The 20,997-nt window shown below is 42.7% G+C and overlaps 1 protein-coding gene across 1 annotated transcript; it reads right to left on the bottom strand.

Annotated features, from left to right (window-relative positions):
* Positions 1-752: 752 nt before the first annotated feature.
* LOC121571361 (endothelial zinc finger protein induced by tumor necrosis factor alpha-like) lies at positions 753-19,629 on the bottom strand. The gene is made up of 2 exons (XM_041882770.2): positions 19,336-19,629; positions 753-2,174 (listed from the first exon to the last, which is right to left on the bottom strand). Exons 1-2 carry the CDS (start codon positions 19,499-19,501, stop codon positions 1,123-1,125), a joined length of 1,218 nt encoding a protein of 405 aa, XP_041738704.2. The 5' UTR covers positions 19,502-19,629; the 3' UTR covers positions 753-1,122.
* Positions 19,630-20,997: the final 1,368 nt, after the last annotated feature.

The following is a 20,997-nucleotide window of genomic DNA, read 5'->3' as shown; positions in this document are numbered from 1 at the left end:
AGGCCCAGTCCATCACTGGGGCCATGGTCCCACCCATACAGAGTATTTTCTCCAAGCAGTGCCTGAGGAAGCCCGTAATATCATCAAGGACCCCACACATCCCAGCCACTGACTATTCACTCCCTTAATGTCAGGCAGACGGTATCGGAGCGTCGTGTCTTGGACCACCAGGCTCAGAGACAGTTCAAATCAAATCAGTTTCCACCCACAAGCCACCAGACTGATGAACACCTGAACTGGCATTGCCCACCTGCACACCAAAAGGTCCTTAGCACTGACTCTCCACACCTTGGCACACATGCACTCACACACACCAACACACACATTCACCATGACTGCTGCTACTGAACATCTATTTATTATTGCAAAACTATTGCACAATTCAACACTTTGTTCTCCACATTCCCCTCCCCTAACACATGTAAATATTCTACTGTGAATTTGTTTGAGTGGCCTCCTTGTTTTTATGTTTATTTTATTATAAAGTTATTCAAATGAGCCTTTATTTTGTATTATTGTTATACTTACTTGTATTCTATTGTTGTTGCATTGTCAAGAGGTGAACCTGCAAGTAAGCATTTTATTGTACACCATGTGTATCCTGTGCATATAAAATTCAAAAGGCACTCGCACATCTGAGCTATCTTTGATGCAGGTGCATGGTAACAATTGAATAAGATGAGAAAAAAGAAGAAACCTGCACACTGCTCTTGCTAGTATCACAGCTCTGACCAAGGCCTTGAGGCCGATAAGTAAAGCTTAATAAAGAGCAGTGATACTAGCAAGAGCAGTGTGCAGGTTTCTTATTTTTTCTCATCCTGTGCATATGACAAAAACTTCAACTTTAACTTTTATTCCCATCTGACAGATCTTTTTCCTAATCTTTTTTCTTTCCGTTTTTGTCCTGACTTCTTTCTTTGTGGACGTTATTCACAAGCTTCAGCAGATGAGCCTTACGAATGAATGTTCTACCACAGACTGAGCGACCATGTGCTTTCTCTCCTGTGGGAGTCAATATATGCCTCCTTAGGTCCCCCTTCTGATTTAAGCTTTCCCAGTCTCGACAGCTAAATGGTGTCTCGACAGCTAAATGGTTTCTCTCCTGTGTGAGTCAGCATATGATCAGTTAGTCTGTTTGCGACTGAAACATTTCCCACAGTCACCACAGCTAAATATTTTCTCTCCTGTGTGAGTCAACATATGCTTCCCTAGGTCACCCTTCTGCCTGAATCTTTTCCCACAGTCGCCACAGCTAAACGGTTTCTCTCCTGTGTGAGTCCGTATATGCCTCCCTAGGGCTCCCCTCTGACTGAAGGTTTTCCCACAGACACCACAACTAAATGGTTTCTCTCCTGTGTGAGTCCGTATATGTTCTGTTAGGTACTCTTTGCGATTGAAACTTTTCCCACAGTCACTACAGCTGAATGGTTTCTCTCCTTTGTGAGTCTTCATGTGCCTGGACAGATCTCCTTTGTATTTGAAGGTCTCGCCACAAACAAGGCAGGGTTTCCCACCTTGACAGAGTCGAACATGGGTCTTCAGTTTACAGGTGGAGTTGTAGTGTTTTTTGCATAAGCGGCATTCACTGGGTCTCTTCTTGGGGAGAGTCAAATGCCTCTGCAGGTCAGCTTTCAGAGCAAATGTTTCACCACAGTCATGGCAGCAGTGAATTTGTATAGATGTGGTGCTGGGCTTGGAACGGTGTTCCCCCAATGGTGTGTTGGCATCCATTGGTGGGCTGCTGTAAAGTCCTACTGGGTCGCTGCTTATGGCTGAGCTGTGGCCGGAGGCATTGTTTTGATTACCTGGACGGTCACAAGGAATGTCAAGACCCTTCAGGTTGGTAATAGTGCCACAAGGTTTGAGATCCACTGGTGTAGAGTCACGCTCTCTGTTCTCCATAGTCTGGGTTACGGGAAGAGTTAATGACTGAATTGAGTCCTCCTGATCGCATTCACTTTTCACACAGGAAGGAGTAAATTTGAACTCTATGATATCAGGCTCCAACCCTTGAAGATGCTCTTCCTCCTGACTGGTCCGGAGTTCCTCCTGTTCCTCTTTAATCTGTGTGGGCTTTGGGTCCTCCTGCCCCAGACTGGGGCTCCACTCCTGCTCACAGTGCTGCTGCTCAGGGGGAACCTCTTCAGAGACAGCGAGCGAGAGCGGCAGGGAGCCTGGAGGGAAGGAGAGGAGGAGCAGAATGAAATGAAGACTTGAATCATACATGTGAATTATAGATCTCTATGATCTATACAGCCTTTAGACATGACTGAGTGCAGATAGCTGACTATTTACTCTCAGTCGCACAAGCCCTAGGCCTATAGCCAGTTCTCATGCCTACTATGAAACACCCCACGGCTAATGTGTACAAAAGTTCGGACACTCTCTCTAACTGTTAATAATCCTGACTTTCGATACGGGTTTGGAAACTATATTCACCCAAATAATAAATTGGACAAATACGAAAGATACACTTTCTGTGTGTTGTTTTAACACTGATTCCCCATAGAGGTGTTTTGTGTTGCACATTTATCTGAACTACAACACTTCCTGAGCTAATGGAAACAAGGTAGGGAACATAAAGATGGCGAAGTAGTGCAGTCCTGTTTTCCAAGATGGCGAAGTAGTGCAGTCCTGTTTCTGTCGTGTGTCTGTAAATAGCCTGTAAATACCCTGTTTTTTTGTATTTTTCGTACATGTTTCCCTATCAGACTTTTCATCCTTCTAGAAAATATACTTTCCTGCAACCCGCCTCACTCAATGTGGAACGGATTCCATTGTTGACTTACCTTTGTCTAGAATCTAGAATCTCCAGTTGAAACTAGCTAGCCAGTTTCAGCTAACTAGCTACTTGCTATTAGCCACAGCTAGCGGTGTTTCACTCAGAACATTGGATTTTCTCCGCGGGATTAATTTTAATCACTGGACATTGATCACCTGATATTCGGCCAGTCTGCACAGCGCGTTATCGACCCAGAACATATCAGTTTTTCAGCCGGAATCACTGAATCACTGGACCTTTAACTCCGGATTCATCGCTACCAGCTGGCTACAACAAAACGGACGCTGTGGTCTGGCTAATCATCCTGAGCTAGGCCCATCTCCCGGCTATCTACCTCTTTGTCAACCGGACGGGACCACCTAGTGTTGACACGGAGCCCCGCCGATCCTACACGACTGGTCTGCCGACGAAATCGTCTGATGTGGTTACGACGTTAACCACGAAGATTCCATCCATCTGCTAGCCCTTACTAGCCCCTGCTAACCCTCTTACTCACTAGTGCTTCACCACCGGACCTTATGATAACTCAGCTATACAGCTGATATCTGCTGGACTGTTCCTTTTTACGGTACTACATCCTGTTTATGTTTAGCCTCAGCCCAAACATGGCTAGTTTATTGTTGTTTCGGTTATTTCTAATTGTACTATATCACTGTAGACCCCCCAGCCTAGCTAAACCTGCCTTAGATAGCTATTTTGTCCCTCCCCCCATACACTCAGAGACCGACTCAATTTATGCCTCTAGAGATACTATCTCTTTCATTGTTACCCAACGCTCAGGTTTACCTCCACTTTACTCATATCCTTCCATATCCTTGTCTGTACATAATGCCCTGAATCTTTTCTATAACACCCGGAAATCTGCCCCCTTTATTCTATGTACCCAACGCACTAGAAGACCAGTTCTTAAAGCCTTTAGCCGTATCCTTATTCTAGTCCTCCTCTGTTTCCTCTGGTGATGTAGAGGCTAACCCAGGCCCTGCAGCCCTCAGTATCACTCCTACTCCCCAGGCGCTATCATTTGATGACTTCTGTAATCGCAAAAGTCTTGGTTTCTTGCACATAAATATCAGAAGTCTACTTCCTAAGTTTGAGTTATTCACTGCGTTAGCACACTCTGCCAACCCTGATGTTCTAGCAGTGTCTGAATCCTGGCTCAGGAAGGCCACCAAAAATTCTGAAATTTCCATCCCCAACTATAACATTTTCCGTCTAGATAGAACTGCCAAAGGGGGTGGAGTTGCAATCTACTGTAGAGATAGCCTGCAGAGCTCTATCATACTATCCAGGTCTGTGCCCAAACAGTTTGAGCTTCTACTTCTAAAAATCCACCTTTCCAGAAATAAGTCTCTCACTGTTGCCGCTTGCTACAGACCCCCCTCAGCCCCCCAGCTGTGCCCTGGACACCATATGTGAATTGATTGCCCCCATTTATCCTCAGAGTTTGTACTGCTTGGTGACCTAAATTGGGATATGCTTAATACCCCAGCCATCCTACAATCCAAGCTAGATGCCCTCAACCTCACGCAAATTATCAACGAACCTACCAGGTACAACCCTAAATCCGTAAACATGGGTACCCTCATAGATATCATTCTGACTAACACACCCTCTAAATACACCTCAGCTGTCTTCAACCAGGATCTCAGCGATCACTGCCTTATTGCCTGCGTCCGTAACGGGTCCGCGGTCAAACGACCACCCCTCATCACTGTCAAACGCTCCCTAAAACACTTTAGCGAGGAGGCCTTCCTAATTGACCTGGCCCAGGTATCCTGGATGGATATAGATCTCATTCCGTCAGTAGAGGATGCCTGGTTGTTCCTTAAAAGTAATTTCCTCTCAATCTTAAATAAACATGCCCCATTCAAGAAATACAGAACTAAGAACCGATATAGCCCCTGGTTCTCCTCAGACTTGACTGCCCTTGACCAGCACAAAAACATCCTGTGGCGTACAGCATTAGCATCAAATAGCCCCCGCGATATGCAACTTTTCAGGGAAGTTAGGAACCAATATACACAAGCAGTCAGGAAAGCAAAGGCTAACTTTTTCAAACAGAAATTTGCTTCCTGTAGCACTAACTCCAAAAAGTTTTGGGACACTGTAAAGTCCATGGAGAATAAGAGCACTTCCTCCCAGCTGCCCACTGCACTGAGGCTAGGAAACACTATCACCACCGATAAATCTACAATAATCGAGAATTTCAACAAGCATTTTGCTACAGCTGGCCATGCTTTCCATCTGGCTACCACTAACCCGGCCACCAACTCTGCACCCTCTGCTGCAACTTGCCCATGCCCCCCCGCTTCTCCTTCACACAAATTCAGACAGCTGATGTTTTGAAAGCGCTGCAAAATCTGGACCCCTACAAATCAGCTGGGCTAGACAATCTGGACCCTTTCTTTCTAAAACTAGCCGCCCGAAATTGTCGCAACCCCTATTACTAGTCTGTTCAACCTCTCTTTCATAACGTCTGAGATCCCCAGAGATTGGAAAGCTGCCGCGGTCATCCCCCTCTTCAAAGGGGGGTGACACTCTAGATCCAAACTGCTACAGACCTATATCCATCCTGCCCTGCCTTTCGAAAGTATTCGAAAGCCAAGTTAACAAACAGATCATCGACCATTTCGAATACCACCGTACCTTCTCCGCTATGCAATCCGGTTTCCGAGCTGGTCACGGGTGCACTTCAGCCACGCTCAAGGTCCTAAACGATATTATAACCGCGATTGATAATAGACATTACTGTGCAGCCGTCTTCATCGACCTGGCCAAGGCTTTCGACTCTGTCAACCACCGCATTCTTATTGGCAGACTAAATAGCCTTGGTTTCTCAAATGACTGCCTCGCCTGGTTCACCAACTACTTCTCAGATAGAGTTCAGTGTGTCAAATCGGAGGGCCTGTTGTCTGGACCTATGGCAGTGCCACAGGGTTCAATTCTTGGGCCGACACTTTTCTCCGTGTATATCAATGATGTCGCTCTTGCTGCTGGTGACTCTCAGATCCACCTCTACGCAGACGACACCATTTTGTATACATCTGGCCCTTCATTGGACACTGTGTTAACAAACCTCCAAACAAGCTTCAATGCCATACAACAATCCTTCAGTAGCCTTCAACTGCTCTTAAACACTAGTAAAACTAAATGCATGCTTTTCAATCGAACGCTGCTAGCACCCGCCCACCCGACTAGAATCACCACTCTCGACGGGTCGGACCTAGAGTATGTGGACAACTACAAATATCTAGGTGTCTGGTTAGACTGTAAACTCAACTTCCAGACTCACATAAAGAATCTCCAATCCAAAGTTAAATCTAGAATCGGCTTCCTATTTCGCAACAAAGCCTCCTTCACTCATGCTGCCAAACATGCCCTCGTAAAACTGACTATCCTACCGATCCTTGACTTCGGCGATGTCATTTACAAAATAGCCTCCAACACTCTACTCAGCAAATTGGATGTAGTCTATCACAGTGCCATCCGTTTTGTCTCCAAAGCCCCATACACTACCCACCACTGTGACCTGTACGCTCTTGTTGGCTGGTCCTCACTACATGTCCGTCGTCAAACCCACTGGCTCCAGGCCATCTATAAATCACTGCTAGGCAAATCCCCGCCTTATCTTAGCTCATTGGTCACCATAGCAGCACCCACCCGTAGTCTGCGCTCCAGCAGGTATATCTCACTGGTCATTCCCAAAGCCAACACCTCCTTTGGCCGCCATTCCTTCCAGTTCTCTGCTGCCAATGACTGGAACGAATTGCAAAAATCTCTGAAGCTGGAGACTCTTATCTCCCTCAATAACTTTAAGCATCAGTTGTCAGAGCACCTTACCGATCACTGCACCTGTACACAGCCCATCTGAAATTAGCCCACCCAACTACCTCATCCCTATATTGTTATTTATTTTGCTCTTTTGCACCCCAGTATCTCTATTTGCACATAATCTCTTGCACATCTAGCATTCCAGTGTTAATACTATTGTAATTATTCTGCACTATAGCCTATTTATTGCCTTACCTCCATAACTTGCTACATTTGCACACACTGTATATATATTTTCTGTTGTATTTCTGACTTTATGTTTTTTTTACCCCATATGTAACTCTGTGTTGTTTTTATTGCACTACTTTGCTTTATCTTGGCCAGGTCGCAGTTGTAAATGAGAACCTGTTCTCAACTGGCTTACCTGGTTAAATAAAGGTGAAATAAATAAAAAAATAAAAAATAAAAAAACTTTGCTTTAATCTTTTGTATTTGTAAAGTTATTTTAGGATGATAATTACGTTGCGTGTTCAAGGTTTCCAAAACTGTACCGCAATCAAGGATAAATTGTTCTTAGATAGACCGTTTCTAGCCCTGACGTCCCTTGGACAACATAGTCACATATATATTTGTATTGATAAAAACCTACACGTCCCTCGTCTCTTGCAAATGTTGAGTAACATTTCATTTGAACATACTCTACTGATTGTCCCCGTCTCAGGCTGCTGGTATGAACTGCTAACTCCAAAACCATCATATTCTGACAGCTTTGTGTTGTAGCCTTTACTACACAGCAGCAGGACTTGGTTGAGCTTGACGCGCCAGGGCAGCGTGTACACAACCCGAAGCCTGTCTGGTCTGATGTGGTATGAGACCGGGAGGTCAAAAGGCAAGGGGACTAACAAATAAACCCCAAAACCAGAAATGGCGAAGGGCTTGGGGCTAGCAACACCATCCAATAAAAATGCTATGCTACAGAAACGTTGACAACAGATCAAAACAGCTGCATTGGACCTTCAAGATCTATATGTTGGATTTTAGGCTTTATTTGAAAAGTTTAAGTAGGAAATTGCATGAATTCTTCTAATACTTATTTCCCTCATTAAAATGCAAATCAATTTATAACATTTTTTACATGGATTTTTCTGGATTTTTTTGTTGTTATTCTGTCTCTCACTGTTCAAATAAACCTACCATTAAAATTATAGACTGATCATTTCTTTGTCAGTGGGCAAACGTACAAAATCAGCAGGGGATTAAATACTTTTTTCCTTCACTGTAACTAAATATCAGTTTAATTTGCTCTGAAATCGTTACATAGTGGCACAGCCAAGCCGACAAGGTGGCGCAACGCCCCTCTTATTTGGAGAGAACCCTGGCATAGTGAGCATATCTTGGTTAAAACGCTTCAAAATTGGCTTGATTTTAGCAGTATTTCCCAGGACTATCGGGATAAATATGAATTATTCCCGGTATTGAAATATGGGAGACTTTCGGGAAAATATTCATCCCTAATAGGCACATGTACAGTGGGGAAAAAAAGTATTTAGTCAGCCACCAAATTGTGCAAGTTCTCCCACTTAAAAAGATGAGAGAGGCCTGTAATTTTCATCATAGGTACACGTCAACTATGACGGACAAAATGAGATTTTTTTTCTCCAGAAAATCACATTGTAGGATTTTTTATGAATTTATTTGCAAATTATGGTGGAAAATAAGTATTTGGTCACCTACAAACAAGCAAGATTTCTGGCTCTCACAGACCTGTAACTTCTTCTTTAAGAGGCTCCTCTGTCCTCCACTCGTTACCTGTATTAATGGCACCTGTTTGAACTTGTTATCAGTATAAAAGACACCTGTCCACAACCTCAAACAGTCACACTCCAAACTCCACTATGGCAAAGACCAAAGAGCTGTCAAAGGACACCAGAAACAAAATTGTAGACCTGCACCAGGCTGGGAAGACTGAATCTGCAATAGGTAAGCAGCTTGGTTTGAAGAAATCAACTGTGGGAGCAATTATTAGGAAATGGAAGACATACAAGACCACTGATAATCTCCCTCGATCTGGGGCTCCACGCAAGATCTCACCCCGTGGGGTCAAAATGATCACAAGAACGGTGAGCAAAAATCCCAGAACCACACGGGGGACCTAGTGAATGACCTGCAGAGAGCTGGGACCAAAGTAACAAAGCCTACCATCAGTAACACACTACGCCGCCAGGGACTCAAATCCTGCAGTGCCAGACGTGTCCCCCTGCTTAAGCCAGTACATGTCCAGGCCCATCTGAAGTTTGCTAGAGTGCATTTGGATGATCCAGAAGAGGATTGGGAGAATTTCATATGATCAGATGAAACCAAAATATAACTTTTTGGTAAAAACTCAACTCGTCGTGTTTGGAGGACAAAGAATGCTGAGTTGCATCCAAAGAACACCATACCTACTGTGAAGCATGGGGGTGGAAACATCATGCTTTGGGGCTGTTTTTCTGCAAAGGGACCAGGATGACTGATCCGTGTAAAGAAAAGAATGAATGGGGCCATGTATCGTGAGATTTTGAGTGAAAACCTCCTTCCATCAGCAAGGGCATTGAAGATGAAACGTGGCTGGGTCCTTCAGCATGACAATGATCCCAAACACACCGCCCGGGCAACGAAGGAGTGGCTTCGTAAGAAGCATTTCAAGGTCCTGGAGTGGCCTAGCCAGTCTCCAGATCTCAACCCCATAGAAAATCTTTGGAGGGAGTTGAAAGTCTGTGTTGCCCAGCGACAGCCCCAAAACATCACTGCTCTAAAGGAGATCTGCATGGAGGAATGGGCCAAAATACCAGCAACAGTGTGTGAAAACCTTGTGAAGACTTACAGAAAACGTTTGACCTGTATCATTGCCAACAAAGGGTATATAACAAAGTATTGAGAAACTTTTGTTATTGACCAAATACTTATTTTCCACCATAATTTGCAAATAAATTCATAAAAAATCCTACAATGTGATTTTCTGGATTTTCTTTTCTCATTTTGTCTGTCATAGTTGACGTGTACCTATGATGAAAATTACAGGCCTCTCTCATCTTTTTAAGTGGGAGAACATGCACAATTGGTGGCTGACTAAATACATTTTTTCCCCACTGTATATTGTCTCTGCTACAATATCTCAGATTTGTTTTAATACAAAAAAACTGGTAAAGGTTCATTTTGATATTTATCAAGAGAAAATAACCTATTAGGGTGTGGCGCCTGGCCTTGTACACTATTTATTCAGACTACCTGTAATTATTCAATCCTATACAACAAATGTGTTATGATTTTGACCAAGACACCTTTAAGATTTGAAGGTCTATTTCCATAACGGAGGGTGTAACATCCATAATGGTTGTTTTTGCTCTCTACAGTAATAATATAAATTACAATCGTTCATGTTCAGCCAAGCCTTTCCTTCGAAATGGCTATCCATGTTTTGACCTCAGAATTGTGTTAATATATTCAGTTTCTCCAAAAAGCTTGTCCATTTGATGTAACATCCATAATGCTTCCTATTTGCTTTATATCTCCAACATGCCAATATTTAGAAGTCTGTTTTTTTGTGTGTTTTTTTGTGTATGCATCGATGACGTCGTCCACACAGTGACCGTACATACCCCAACCAGAAGCCATGGTTACAGGCAACATCCGCACTGAGCTAAAGGGTAGAGCTGCCTCTTTCAAGGAGCGGGACTCAAACCCGGACACCTATAAGATAGACCGCTATGCCCTCCAATGAACCATCAAACAGGCAAAGAGTAGTTGGTTCAACTTACCACATGGCCATTGGCTAACTTACCCCAAGTGAAAAACATTTGTACTATGTTAGCCCACACAGCTACAAGGATGCACTTACATGCTAGGTTAAGGACAGGGCCGACGCTATGGGGTAGCAAAGCCGGGCATGGCCCCCACCTAGATAGAGTTTGTGCCCCCTCCCCCAGTTTTGTTTCCCAATAAAAGTATATGTATGGGCGGCAGGTAGCTTAGTGGTTAAGAGCGTTGTGCCAGTAACCGAAAAGTCACTGGTTCTAATCCCCGAGCCAACTACTCATTCAAGTTTTTATTTTAATTTTTTACATTGTAGAATAATAGTGAAGACATCAAAACTATGAAATAACACATATGGAATCATGTAGTAACCAAATAAGTGTTTAACAAATCAAAATATATTTCATATTTGAGATTCTTCAAACAGCCACCGTTTGCCTTGATGACAGCTTTGCACACTCTTGGCATTTTCTCAACCAGCTTCATGAGGTAGTCACCTGGAATTTCAATTAACAGGTGTGCCTTCTTAAAAGTTCATATTTCTTTCCTTATTAATGCGTTTGAGCCAATCAGTTGTGTTGTGACAAGGTGGGGGGGGTATACAGAAGATAGCCCTATTTGGTAAAAGACCAAGTCCATATTATGGCAAGAACAGCTCAAATAAGCTAAGAGAAACGACAGTCTATCATTACTTTAAGACATGAAGGTCAGTCAATACTGAACATTTCAAGAACTTTGAACGTTTCTTCAAGTGCAGTCGCAAAAACCATCAAGCGCTATGATGAAACTGGCTCTCATGAGGACCGCCACAGGAATGGAAGACGCAGAGTTACCTCTGCTGCAGAGGATAAGTTCATTAGAGTTACCAGCCTCAGACATTGCAACCCAAATAAATGCTTCACAGATTTCAAGTAACAGACACATCTCAACATCAACTGTTCAGAGGGGACTGTGTGAATAAGGCCTTCATGGTCGAATTGCTGCAAAGAAACCACTACTAAAGAACACCAATAATAAGAAGTGACCTGCTTGGGCCAAGAAACACGAGCAATGGACATTAGATCGGTGGAAATGTGTCCTTTGGTCTCGAGTCCAAATTGGAAATATCTGGTTCCAACCACCGTGTCTTTGTGAGACGTGGTGTGGGTGAACGGATGATCTCTGCATGTGTAGTTCGCACAGTAAAGCATGGAGGAGGACGTGTTATGGTGTGGGGGTGCTTTGCTGGTGACACTGTCAGTGATTTATTTAGAATTCAAGGCACACTTAACCAGCATGGCTACCACAGCATTCTGCAGCGATACGCCATCCCATCTGGTTTGGTCTTAGTGGGACTATAATTTGTTTTTCAACAGGCCAATGACCCAACAAACCTCCACGCTATGTAAGGGCTATTTTACCAAGAAGGAGAGTGATGGAGTGATGCATCAGATGACCTGGCCTCCACAATCCCCCGACCTCAACCCAATTGAGATGGTTTGGGATGAGTCGGACGGCAGAGTGAAGGAAAAGCAGCCAACAAGTGCTCAGCATATGTGGGAACTCCTTCAAGACTGTTGGAAAAGCATTCCAGGTGAAGCTGTTTGAGAGAATGCCAAGAGTGTGCAAAGCTGTCATCAAGGCAAAGGGTAGCTACTTTGAAGAAACTCAAATATATTTTGATTTTTTAACACTTTTTCGGTTACTACATGATTCCATATGTGTTATTTCATAGTTTTGATGTCTTCACTATTATTCTACAATGTAGAAAATAGAAAGAAAAACCCTGGAATGAGTAGGTGTGTCCAAACGTTGACTGGTACTGTATATTATTATATATTTTTTCGCTGTGCGCTTGAGCTCCCGCAATTTTTTTGCGAAATAATCTAACCTAACTTACTTTATTGCACTTGTTACAACAAACTTTTCTTTCTAATACAATATTGTAACTTTCTACGTGAAAATGCCTAGTAATAAGCGACCAAAGGACAATAAATCCACATCAGAGGCCTACTCCCCACCAAACAACGAGACAAACATGGCGGAAGGCACAGGTAACAACGTGACACTTACAGAACTTACCCGGGCTTTGGGAGAACTACGTGTTGCTATAGCGGAGGATCTTAAGGCTACTATTGCTGAACTGGACACTAAAATCGAGAGCACCATTCGAACGGTCGCTTCGCAGGGCCAGAGTATTGTGGACCTTGAGAAAGCTTCTGAATTCAACGCTGGTAGGATCGACGAGTTAGAGAAGCTATGCACGTCATTGCAGGATAATGTGCAGAGGCTTTCTGTGAAAGTGGTCAACCTGGAGGGCAGATCCAGGCGTCATAACCTTCGCATTGTGGGTCTGGCAGAAGGGGTGGAGGCGGGCTCTCGCCCCACCGACTTCTTCGCCAAGCTACTGAAGGATGCAATGGGACCGGATGTTTTGGCGTCGGATCCCCTACTGGACCGTGCACATCGCGCCCTTGTCCCAGTGCCTGGACCGGGCCAGCGTCCTCGCCCAGTAATCATCTGTTGTCACAGTTTCAAGACCAAGGACCTTATCCTGCGCGAGGCTCGAATGAGGGGCAACCTGTTACATAAAGGGCACCCCTTTCGTGTCTATGAGGACTATGCGCCCGATGTGGCAAAGCACCGCGCTGGCTACAGACATGTCATGACCAAACTCTACAAACTCCATCTTTGCCCAGCCTTGCTCTTCCCTGCAAGACTAAGAATTACCCCGCCTTCCGGGGAGAAGATCTGGCTCTCCTCGGTTCTGGACGCAGAGAAGTTTGTCCGGGAATATACACCAATCCCCCGTACAGGTTAGAGTGCCTTGTCATTGTGTGTTAAGGTCTGCTCACGGACTCGAATCCATACCATACCATACCATAACGGGTGAAACCGTATTAAACGGTCTCAGCAAGGGCTACCGAACATGTAATACGATGAGCTGACCAATGGAGGGCGGTCAGAGCTCTCACTTAACGTTAATTTCACTTTCATTCCGACTGGGTTTAGAGCGATGCCTGTTTGGGAGGCCTTCCAGGTCGGATCATTGACACTTTCGGATGGATATACTTATATTCCCCCATTTTTGTTTTGTTTCGTTATTTATTTTTCAATTCTTACATTATTCCTGTGCGTACATATAATAATAATTATTTGTACTTTATTATTATTTTCTCTTAGCATTTTAGTATTATGTATGTGTATATTTTAAATTTGTATAGATTATTATTCTGGGGTATGCATGTTTGTGTATGTAGATGTGTGTGTATGGATGTATGTGTGTATGTGTGTGTATGTATCTGTATATATTTAAGAATATTTATTTTATATGTATATTTTTTTGGGGGGGTGTGTATGTATGTGTGCGTGTATACGTGTGTATATGTGTGTGTGTGTGCGTATATATATACGTATGTGTGTGTGTGTATGTATGTAGGTATGCACATGTATGTATGTGTGTGTGTGTGTGGATGTGTATATGTGTATGTGTGCACATATGTATATATAAATCACAATTTTTTTAAATTATTTGAAAATATTTTATTATTATTATTTGTACTTTTTTTTTTTGTTGTTACATTTTTATTTACTTTGTTATTTTTTTGATTGGGGGGTACGTTCAATTTATCAAAATCCTTGTTCCCTTCTCCTAACCCACAATATGTAACTGTACTGCTGTCTATGTCGGTTACTGATGGTTTATGTTTAGACCGGTATTGCTTAGCAATAGAATCTTGTGATGATACATCTTGCTTATCTCAGGGATTGACCCAAGATTAACCTTAAGTGCGCAATATGTTTAAGTTGCAACTTATTCTGTTTAGGCTTATTAGATGCTAATTGAACACTTTAAGTGCGGGAGCCTCCTCAGTTCATATGTTAGTAGAAGTTCTAGGATAGTGAGAGGTGAGCGCATAGTTGGGATTTTATTTGTGTTTTACCTCTTGTTCGAGGTCGCGCCGTGCTTTTTTGGCATCGGCCAGACAATGTGTTTGTTATTTTTATTTTCATATTTTTTTCTGTCCTATGTGTGTATGCCTGTTAAATGTGGGTTGATGGGGGGGTAAAGATTGGGGAAAGTAGGGGAACAGGGTGGAGAGTAAAGGTGCTTGCGGGGGGAGGGGTGGGTTGGATACTGCTCGGGTGTAGGTGCTACATATGCTGATCGTGATGGTTTGGTGCGCTTTCTTACCTTTTTAGTGAGTTACATGTTATGCAGGCCACCATAGGAACTACAAATGAGAGGAGGGCGGGACTTACATTCACTTCCTGGAATGTCAAGGGTTTAAACGAACCAATTAAGAGAGGCAGGGTCCTAGCCCACTTGAAAGAACTTTCGTCTGATATTATATTTTTGCAAGAAACCCATCTGAAAAACAAATCTCATAACAGACTTAAATGTAAGTGGGTGGGACAAGTGTATCACTCTAACTTCTCTGCCAAAACGAGAGGCACAGCGATTCTGGTACGGAAAGGAATTCCCTTTCTACATAAAACCACTATTGTGGATAAAGAGGGTCGTTATGTGATCGTAATAGGAGAGATCCATTCTACTTCTGTAACTCTACTAAATATCTATGGGCCAAACATTGATAACCCCTCTTTTTCAAAAGAGTCCTTGCCCTGATTCCAGATATCTCCCATACTAATCTGGTCATTGGAGGGGACCTTAACTGTGTACTAGACCAATATTTGGATAGATCCTCTACCCGGCGAACCCCTACCTCCTATTCAAGCGAATTCTTGAATACCTACATAAAAAATTCTAACTTATTTGATATATGGAGGATCTCTAATCCTACGGGTAGGGAATACTCCTTTTACTCTCATGTTCACAATGTATATACTCGAATTGACTACTTTTTGGTTGATGCTAAACTACTCCCCTATACCTGTAATGTGAGATATCATGATATTATAATCTCTGACCACAGTCCACTCACCTTCTCCCTGAGATTGGGTGACATCGTACCAAACGAGAGGGTCTGGAGGTTGAATCCTCAGCTCCTCACAGAACCAACATTCTGTGAACATCTTAAAGACCAAATTACATTTTTCTTTGATACCAACGACAACACAGAGACTTCCCCAGAATTATTGTGGGAAACGCTGAAGGCTTATTTGAGGGGCTATATCATCTCCTTTTAGACTGCCAGGAGTAGGCAAAACAGAAAAAAATTGGTAGAACTGGAGGGACAAATTCACTTACTGGATAGGGAGAATGCTAGACATCCATCTATGGAGAAACATAAACAAATTATGTCTTTAAAATTTAAATACAATCAGATCCTCTCGGCTAAAATTGCTAAATCTTTTCTCTATGCCAAGCAAAAATATTTTGAGTTTGGTGACAAACCACACAAATTACTCGCCAGACAACTTCGAAAAAACGTGAGTGACCGAATGATTCACAAAGTTAAATCTGCATCTGGGGAATTACTCTCCTCCCCCAAAGACATCAATGACAGATTCCGTCAGTTTTATGAGACTCTATATACATCTAAAGCGGATCCTAACCCCTTAATTATGCAAAACTTTTTGGAGGACTGTAATCTTCCTGCCCTGAACCAGGAAGACTCTAACTTCCTGAATAAGGAAATTTCTCTTGAAGAAATTAGAGAAACAATTAAATCTCTAAAGAGTGGCAAGACCCCGGGCCCAGATGGATACCCTGGTGAATTCTATAAAACATTCAGCAACACGCTATCTCCCTACCTGCACAAAATGTTGGTTCGGGCCAATGAGGATGGAGCTCTCCCATCTACTTTGGATGAGGCGTTTATTACAGTTATACATAAGAAGGGTAAAGATCCGGAAGAGGTAGGGTCATACAGACCAATAGGGTAGGGTCATACAGACCAATGGCTAACAGGCTTAGCACTTTAATTGGCAAATTGGTCCATTCGGACCAGACCGGCTTTATCCCTAATAGAAACTCATTCTTCAATCTCAGGCGCCTCTTCAACATTATGTATTCTCAGAGGTTACCTAACGTGGACCTTGCCGTTATATCTCTTGACGCCGAAAAGGCCTTTGACCAAGTTGAGTGGCCCTATCTATTCAAGGTCCTACAGAAATTTAATATTGGAGAAGGGTTCATAAATTGGATCCAGCTTTTATATAGGAACCCCTGTGCGAGAATACTCACTAACCAATCAATGTCGCCCCGATTTAACCTTCACAGAGGGACAAGGCAGGGTTATGCGCTGTCGCCTATGCTCTTCGCCCTAATTATTGAACCTCTCGCTCAAGCGATCAGATCTCATTCAGCAATACACGGCTATAATACTAAAGATACTCTAAATAAGATTTCCCTATACGCAGATGATATTCTCCTCTATGTAACAGAACCCCAAGCTAGTATTCCAGCTATTCTTGAGGTGATTAATTTGTTTGGTACCTTCTCGGGATACAGAATAAATTGGAACAAGAGTGAATTAATGCCCATACGGTTGCAAAACACCTTCTGGCTAGAACATCTTCCAGTTAAGTTATCTTCAGAAAAATGTATCTACCTTGGAATTGTAGTTACCAAACAATACTCCTTACTATTTAAAGAGAATTTCCCTTCTCTGATGCAAAATCTCAAGGCAAACATACAGTTTTGGAGAACTCTCCCAATTTCTCTGCTCGGATGAATTAATGCCATTAAAATTGTCTTCCTCCCACAACTGCTCTACCTATACCAGAACATCCCAGTATTCATACCTAAATCATTTCATAAACAACTGGACTCTATTATCAATCCTTTCATCTGGGATTATAAAACACACAGGATAGGTAAAAAACACCTATGTAAATCCAAGATGGAAGGAGGATTGTCTCTCCCAAATTTTATATTTTACTATTGGGCCGCTAACCTCCGCGCTGTTACGTTTTTGCTGGATGACGCAACCCCGCCATCCAGCTGGTTTAGCATGGAGCGGGAGGAGTGTCACCCCTTCTCTATTGGTGCCGTGATTTTGTCACCTGTTAATCTGGAGATGTCACTTTACCATAACAATCCTATTATACATAGCACAGTCCGAATCTGGAAGCAAATTAAAGTCCACTTTGAGCTTAGACCAATATCATTCATGCTCCCTGTTGCCAGGAATCCCTCATTTGCCCCCTCTAACCTTGATAACACCTTTGAGCGATGGGGAGAGTTGGGGATAAGTACCATAGGGGATTTATATATAGGAGGGACCTTTGCTTCCTTTGAAGCGCTGAGGGAAACTTATAACCTTCCCAGAAGTAACTTTTTCAGATACCTACAAATTAGAGACTATGTTAGAAAACACCTCCCAACATTTGAGAATGCTAAACCTTCCATGTTTGACGGATGCATAAAAATATGCCCCACCTCAGACAAACTGATATCTCGTCTATATGACGCTTTTCAATCTGTTAGCGCACCCTCTACAGATGCCATTAAGGCAAAATGGGAGGAAGAACTAGGGACTGATATTTCGGTGGCAGACTGGGAGGATAGCTTGGAGTATATCCACACCTGCTCCATTAACTCCAGACATCGTCTCATACAATTTAAGGTATTACACAGATTACACTATTCCAAAACTAAACTGCATAGGATATTTCCTGATACATCCCCTATGTGTGATAAATGTCAGGCTGAGCAGGGTACACTACTCCACTGCTTTGCCCTATGCTCTAGTCTGTGTGGTTATTGGTGTGGAATATTTGGGGTCCTCTCTGAAGTTCTGGAGACTTCAATAGACCCAGACCCGCTTCTGATAATCCTGGGAGTGTCCGATTCCCTAAACGGATTAACCAACTCCCAAAAACAACTCATCTCTTACAGTCTCATTTCGGCAAAAAAATTAATCTTGTTGTTTTGGATAAGGAGGGAAGCGCCCTCTACCAAATTATGGCTCAGCGAAGTGGCAAAAACTGTACACTTAGAAAGAATTAGATATATTCTGAACAATAAATTATCAACATTTGATCAAATCTGGCAGCCTTTCCTCTCTTACCTGGACCAGTCGGTGCTGTGAATTTGTACTTTTTAACGCACTCTCAATTGTCATATTGTAATCTACCTTTGGGCGGCGTGTGCTGGCCCCGACACTCGAGCAGTCGGGAGGGGAATAGGGTGGAATAGGGGGGGGATAAAGTGGGGTATAAGTGGGGGGGTTACATCTACCCTTTTTCTTTCTGCCTGTCCCTGTTCTGTATGTCCTGTTTTGTAATATTTGTTTTGTGTCCAGAACTCTGGGTCTTGTTGTTCATGTCTGTTCTCTTATGTTTAGATAAGAACTGTACACATGTCTTTCATACCTATACACCATTCTTGTGTGTGTTCAATAAAAAAATATTTGAACAGAAAATGTGCAGTTTTGTGATACAACACAATGCCACAGATGTCTCAAGTTTTGAGGGCACGTGCAAATGGAATGCTGACTGCAGGAATGTCCACCAGAGCTGATGCCAGATTATTTCATGTTAATTTCTCTACCACAAGCACCTCCAAAATCGATTTAGCGAACATGACAGTACATTCAACCGACCTCACAACCGCAGACCACGTGTAACCACATCAGCCCAGGACCTCCACATCCGGCTTCTTCACCTGCGGGATCGTTGGAGGGAGGGTGCTGAGGAGTATTTCTGTCTGTAATAAAGCCCTTTTGTGGGGAAAAACGAATTCTGATTGGATGGGCCTGGCTCCCCAGTTGGTGGGACTGGCTGCCAAGTGGGTGGGCCTATGCCTTCAAGGCCCACCCATGGCTGTACCCCTGGCCAGTCATGTGAAATCTATAGATTAGGGCCTAATGAATATTTCAATTGACTTATTTCCTTATATGAACTGTAACTCAGTAAAATCTTTGAAATTGTTGCGTTTATATTTTTGTTCAGTATAGCTATTTCAACAAGCTTTTCGTGACAGACAACAGTGAAACTTACATTAAAACTCTCCTTTAAAATGGATGAAATAGTGCTCACTTTTACATTTTTTATTAATTGACTAGGATTGTATCTAGCTATCAGTAGATCTACATACGAACCTATTCCACATAGTTTTATCTCCGGTGTGATCCGCAGCATTCTCCGTAGCCGATCATTCTCCTCCTGGTACTCCGCTACCGCTTTCTCAACTGCCCCGAAAATCTCCACAGCAGCCTCCGTTAAGCGCTCATTTAAAAACACACGAAACGACTGTAGTTTAGACATTTTCAGTCGAAAGAGAGTTGGGTAGCCTATTCACTTCGGTCTGTGGTTCTTTCTTTACTAAACAAAAAAAGGCAAAATCTTCTTCTATGGTTCTATAGTATTATGGCTTCTTTTTCTTCTTCTTCTTCTTCTTCTTCTTCTTCTTCTTCTTCTTCTTCTTCGACGGGGTTTAACGGCGGTTGGCATCCAATGTTAATGGTGCAATACCGCCACCAGCTGGACGGGGTATTAAATAAGAAACTAAAAAAAAACATTGCAGGAAAGCGGGAAACCGACATCATAAAAAATACAAAATTAAACACGTAAACTAACAAAACCCATCCCACTTCTTCAATCACAGTCCACTCCAAAATAGATCCCTACACAGGTTCAGGGGTCTGTGATGGCGGAACATTCAACGACAGGGTTTATTGCACGGCCTCGGCTGTGAAATCAGACCCCAAAAACGTTCAGTTTCATTCACAATGATTCCAATTTTCTTAGACTTCTTCTCCGCGTGTGTGATAGAATTAAAAGTGCCTTAATAATAACGAAATAATAATAATACAGAATGATAATGTGTACCAGTAAGTAATATGCTGTTCATTTATTTTAATGTTGATTATTCGATCTGTGTGCTCTATTGATGTCTGATCTGAGTGATTGGTTATACCTAGGAATTCCTATAGGGGCGCACCGGGGACTATGGAAGGTACTCACGCGTCTTTGTTTTTCCCAAAGCACTTAAGCAAAAACCGCGCATTTCCCCCTTTCACAGGTATGAATGCGATTTCGAATGTATTTGTTCATGTCAGAATGTTACAGACGTTACTGTGTTATTTAGTTAGCAGCAAAGATGTTTAAAACATTAAATGTGTTATTTGTATATTTAGACCACTTCGAAATTAGCCGTTTTGCTAGCTAGCTTGCTAGAAGGTGTCTCACTTGCACGAATTGACTTCGTGATCAGTTCGTGCCCGAGAGAGACCGCGCGCACAGCTCCAGTGTGTGTGGGTGAATTGGAACAATGGAAAACTTTCGGGAAATGTGAATGTTATCTAAAGCACTAAATACGAATTAATACAAGGTTATACATGAGTTTGCATACTGATAGGAACTAACACATACAGTAGGTAATATATATATATATATATATATATATATATATATATATATATATATATATATATATAGTTAAATTGCTCAATTCGAATCTGGTATAGGAACAAAAAGAGGTCAATACACGTCTTCTAAGATAGACTAGTATTTTAATTAATGCAAACACTTGAATGGTAAATATGATGTTCGTATATACGGGCCCACTGAAAAACCACGCAGGGCAGACAGAGAACTGAACTATTGTTATAAGTTCTTCTTTAAATACTCTGACAGAGATAGTTCCCGCTCCCTGCTGGGCTTGTCAGAATAGAGGCTGGGTGTGGTTTAAACTTACCCAACCTATCGATGGCGCACAGGCTGGTCCCAGCCCCTTGGCGCTTCACTGTTGCCGGGCATTA

This window comes from Coregonus clupeaformis, chromosome 8 (assembly GCF_020615455.1).
Source record: "Coregonus clupeaformis isolate EN_2021a chromosome 8, ASM2061545v1, whole genome shotgun sequence".
Classification (NCBI taxonomy): Eukaryota; Metazoa; Chordata; class Actinopteri; order Salmoniformes; family Salmonidae; genus Coregonus; species Coregonus clupeaformis.
This window is presented reverse-complemented; position numbering and strand designations above follow the sequence as displayed.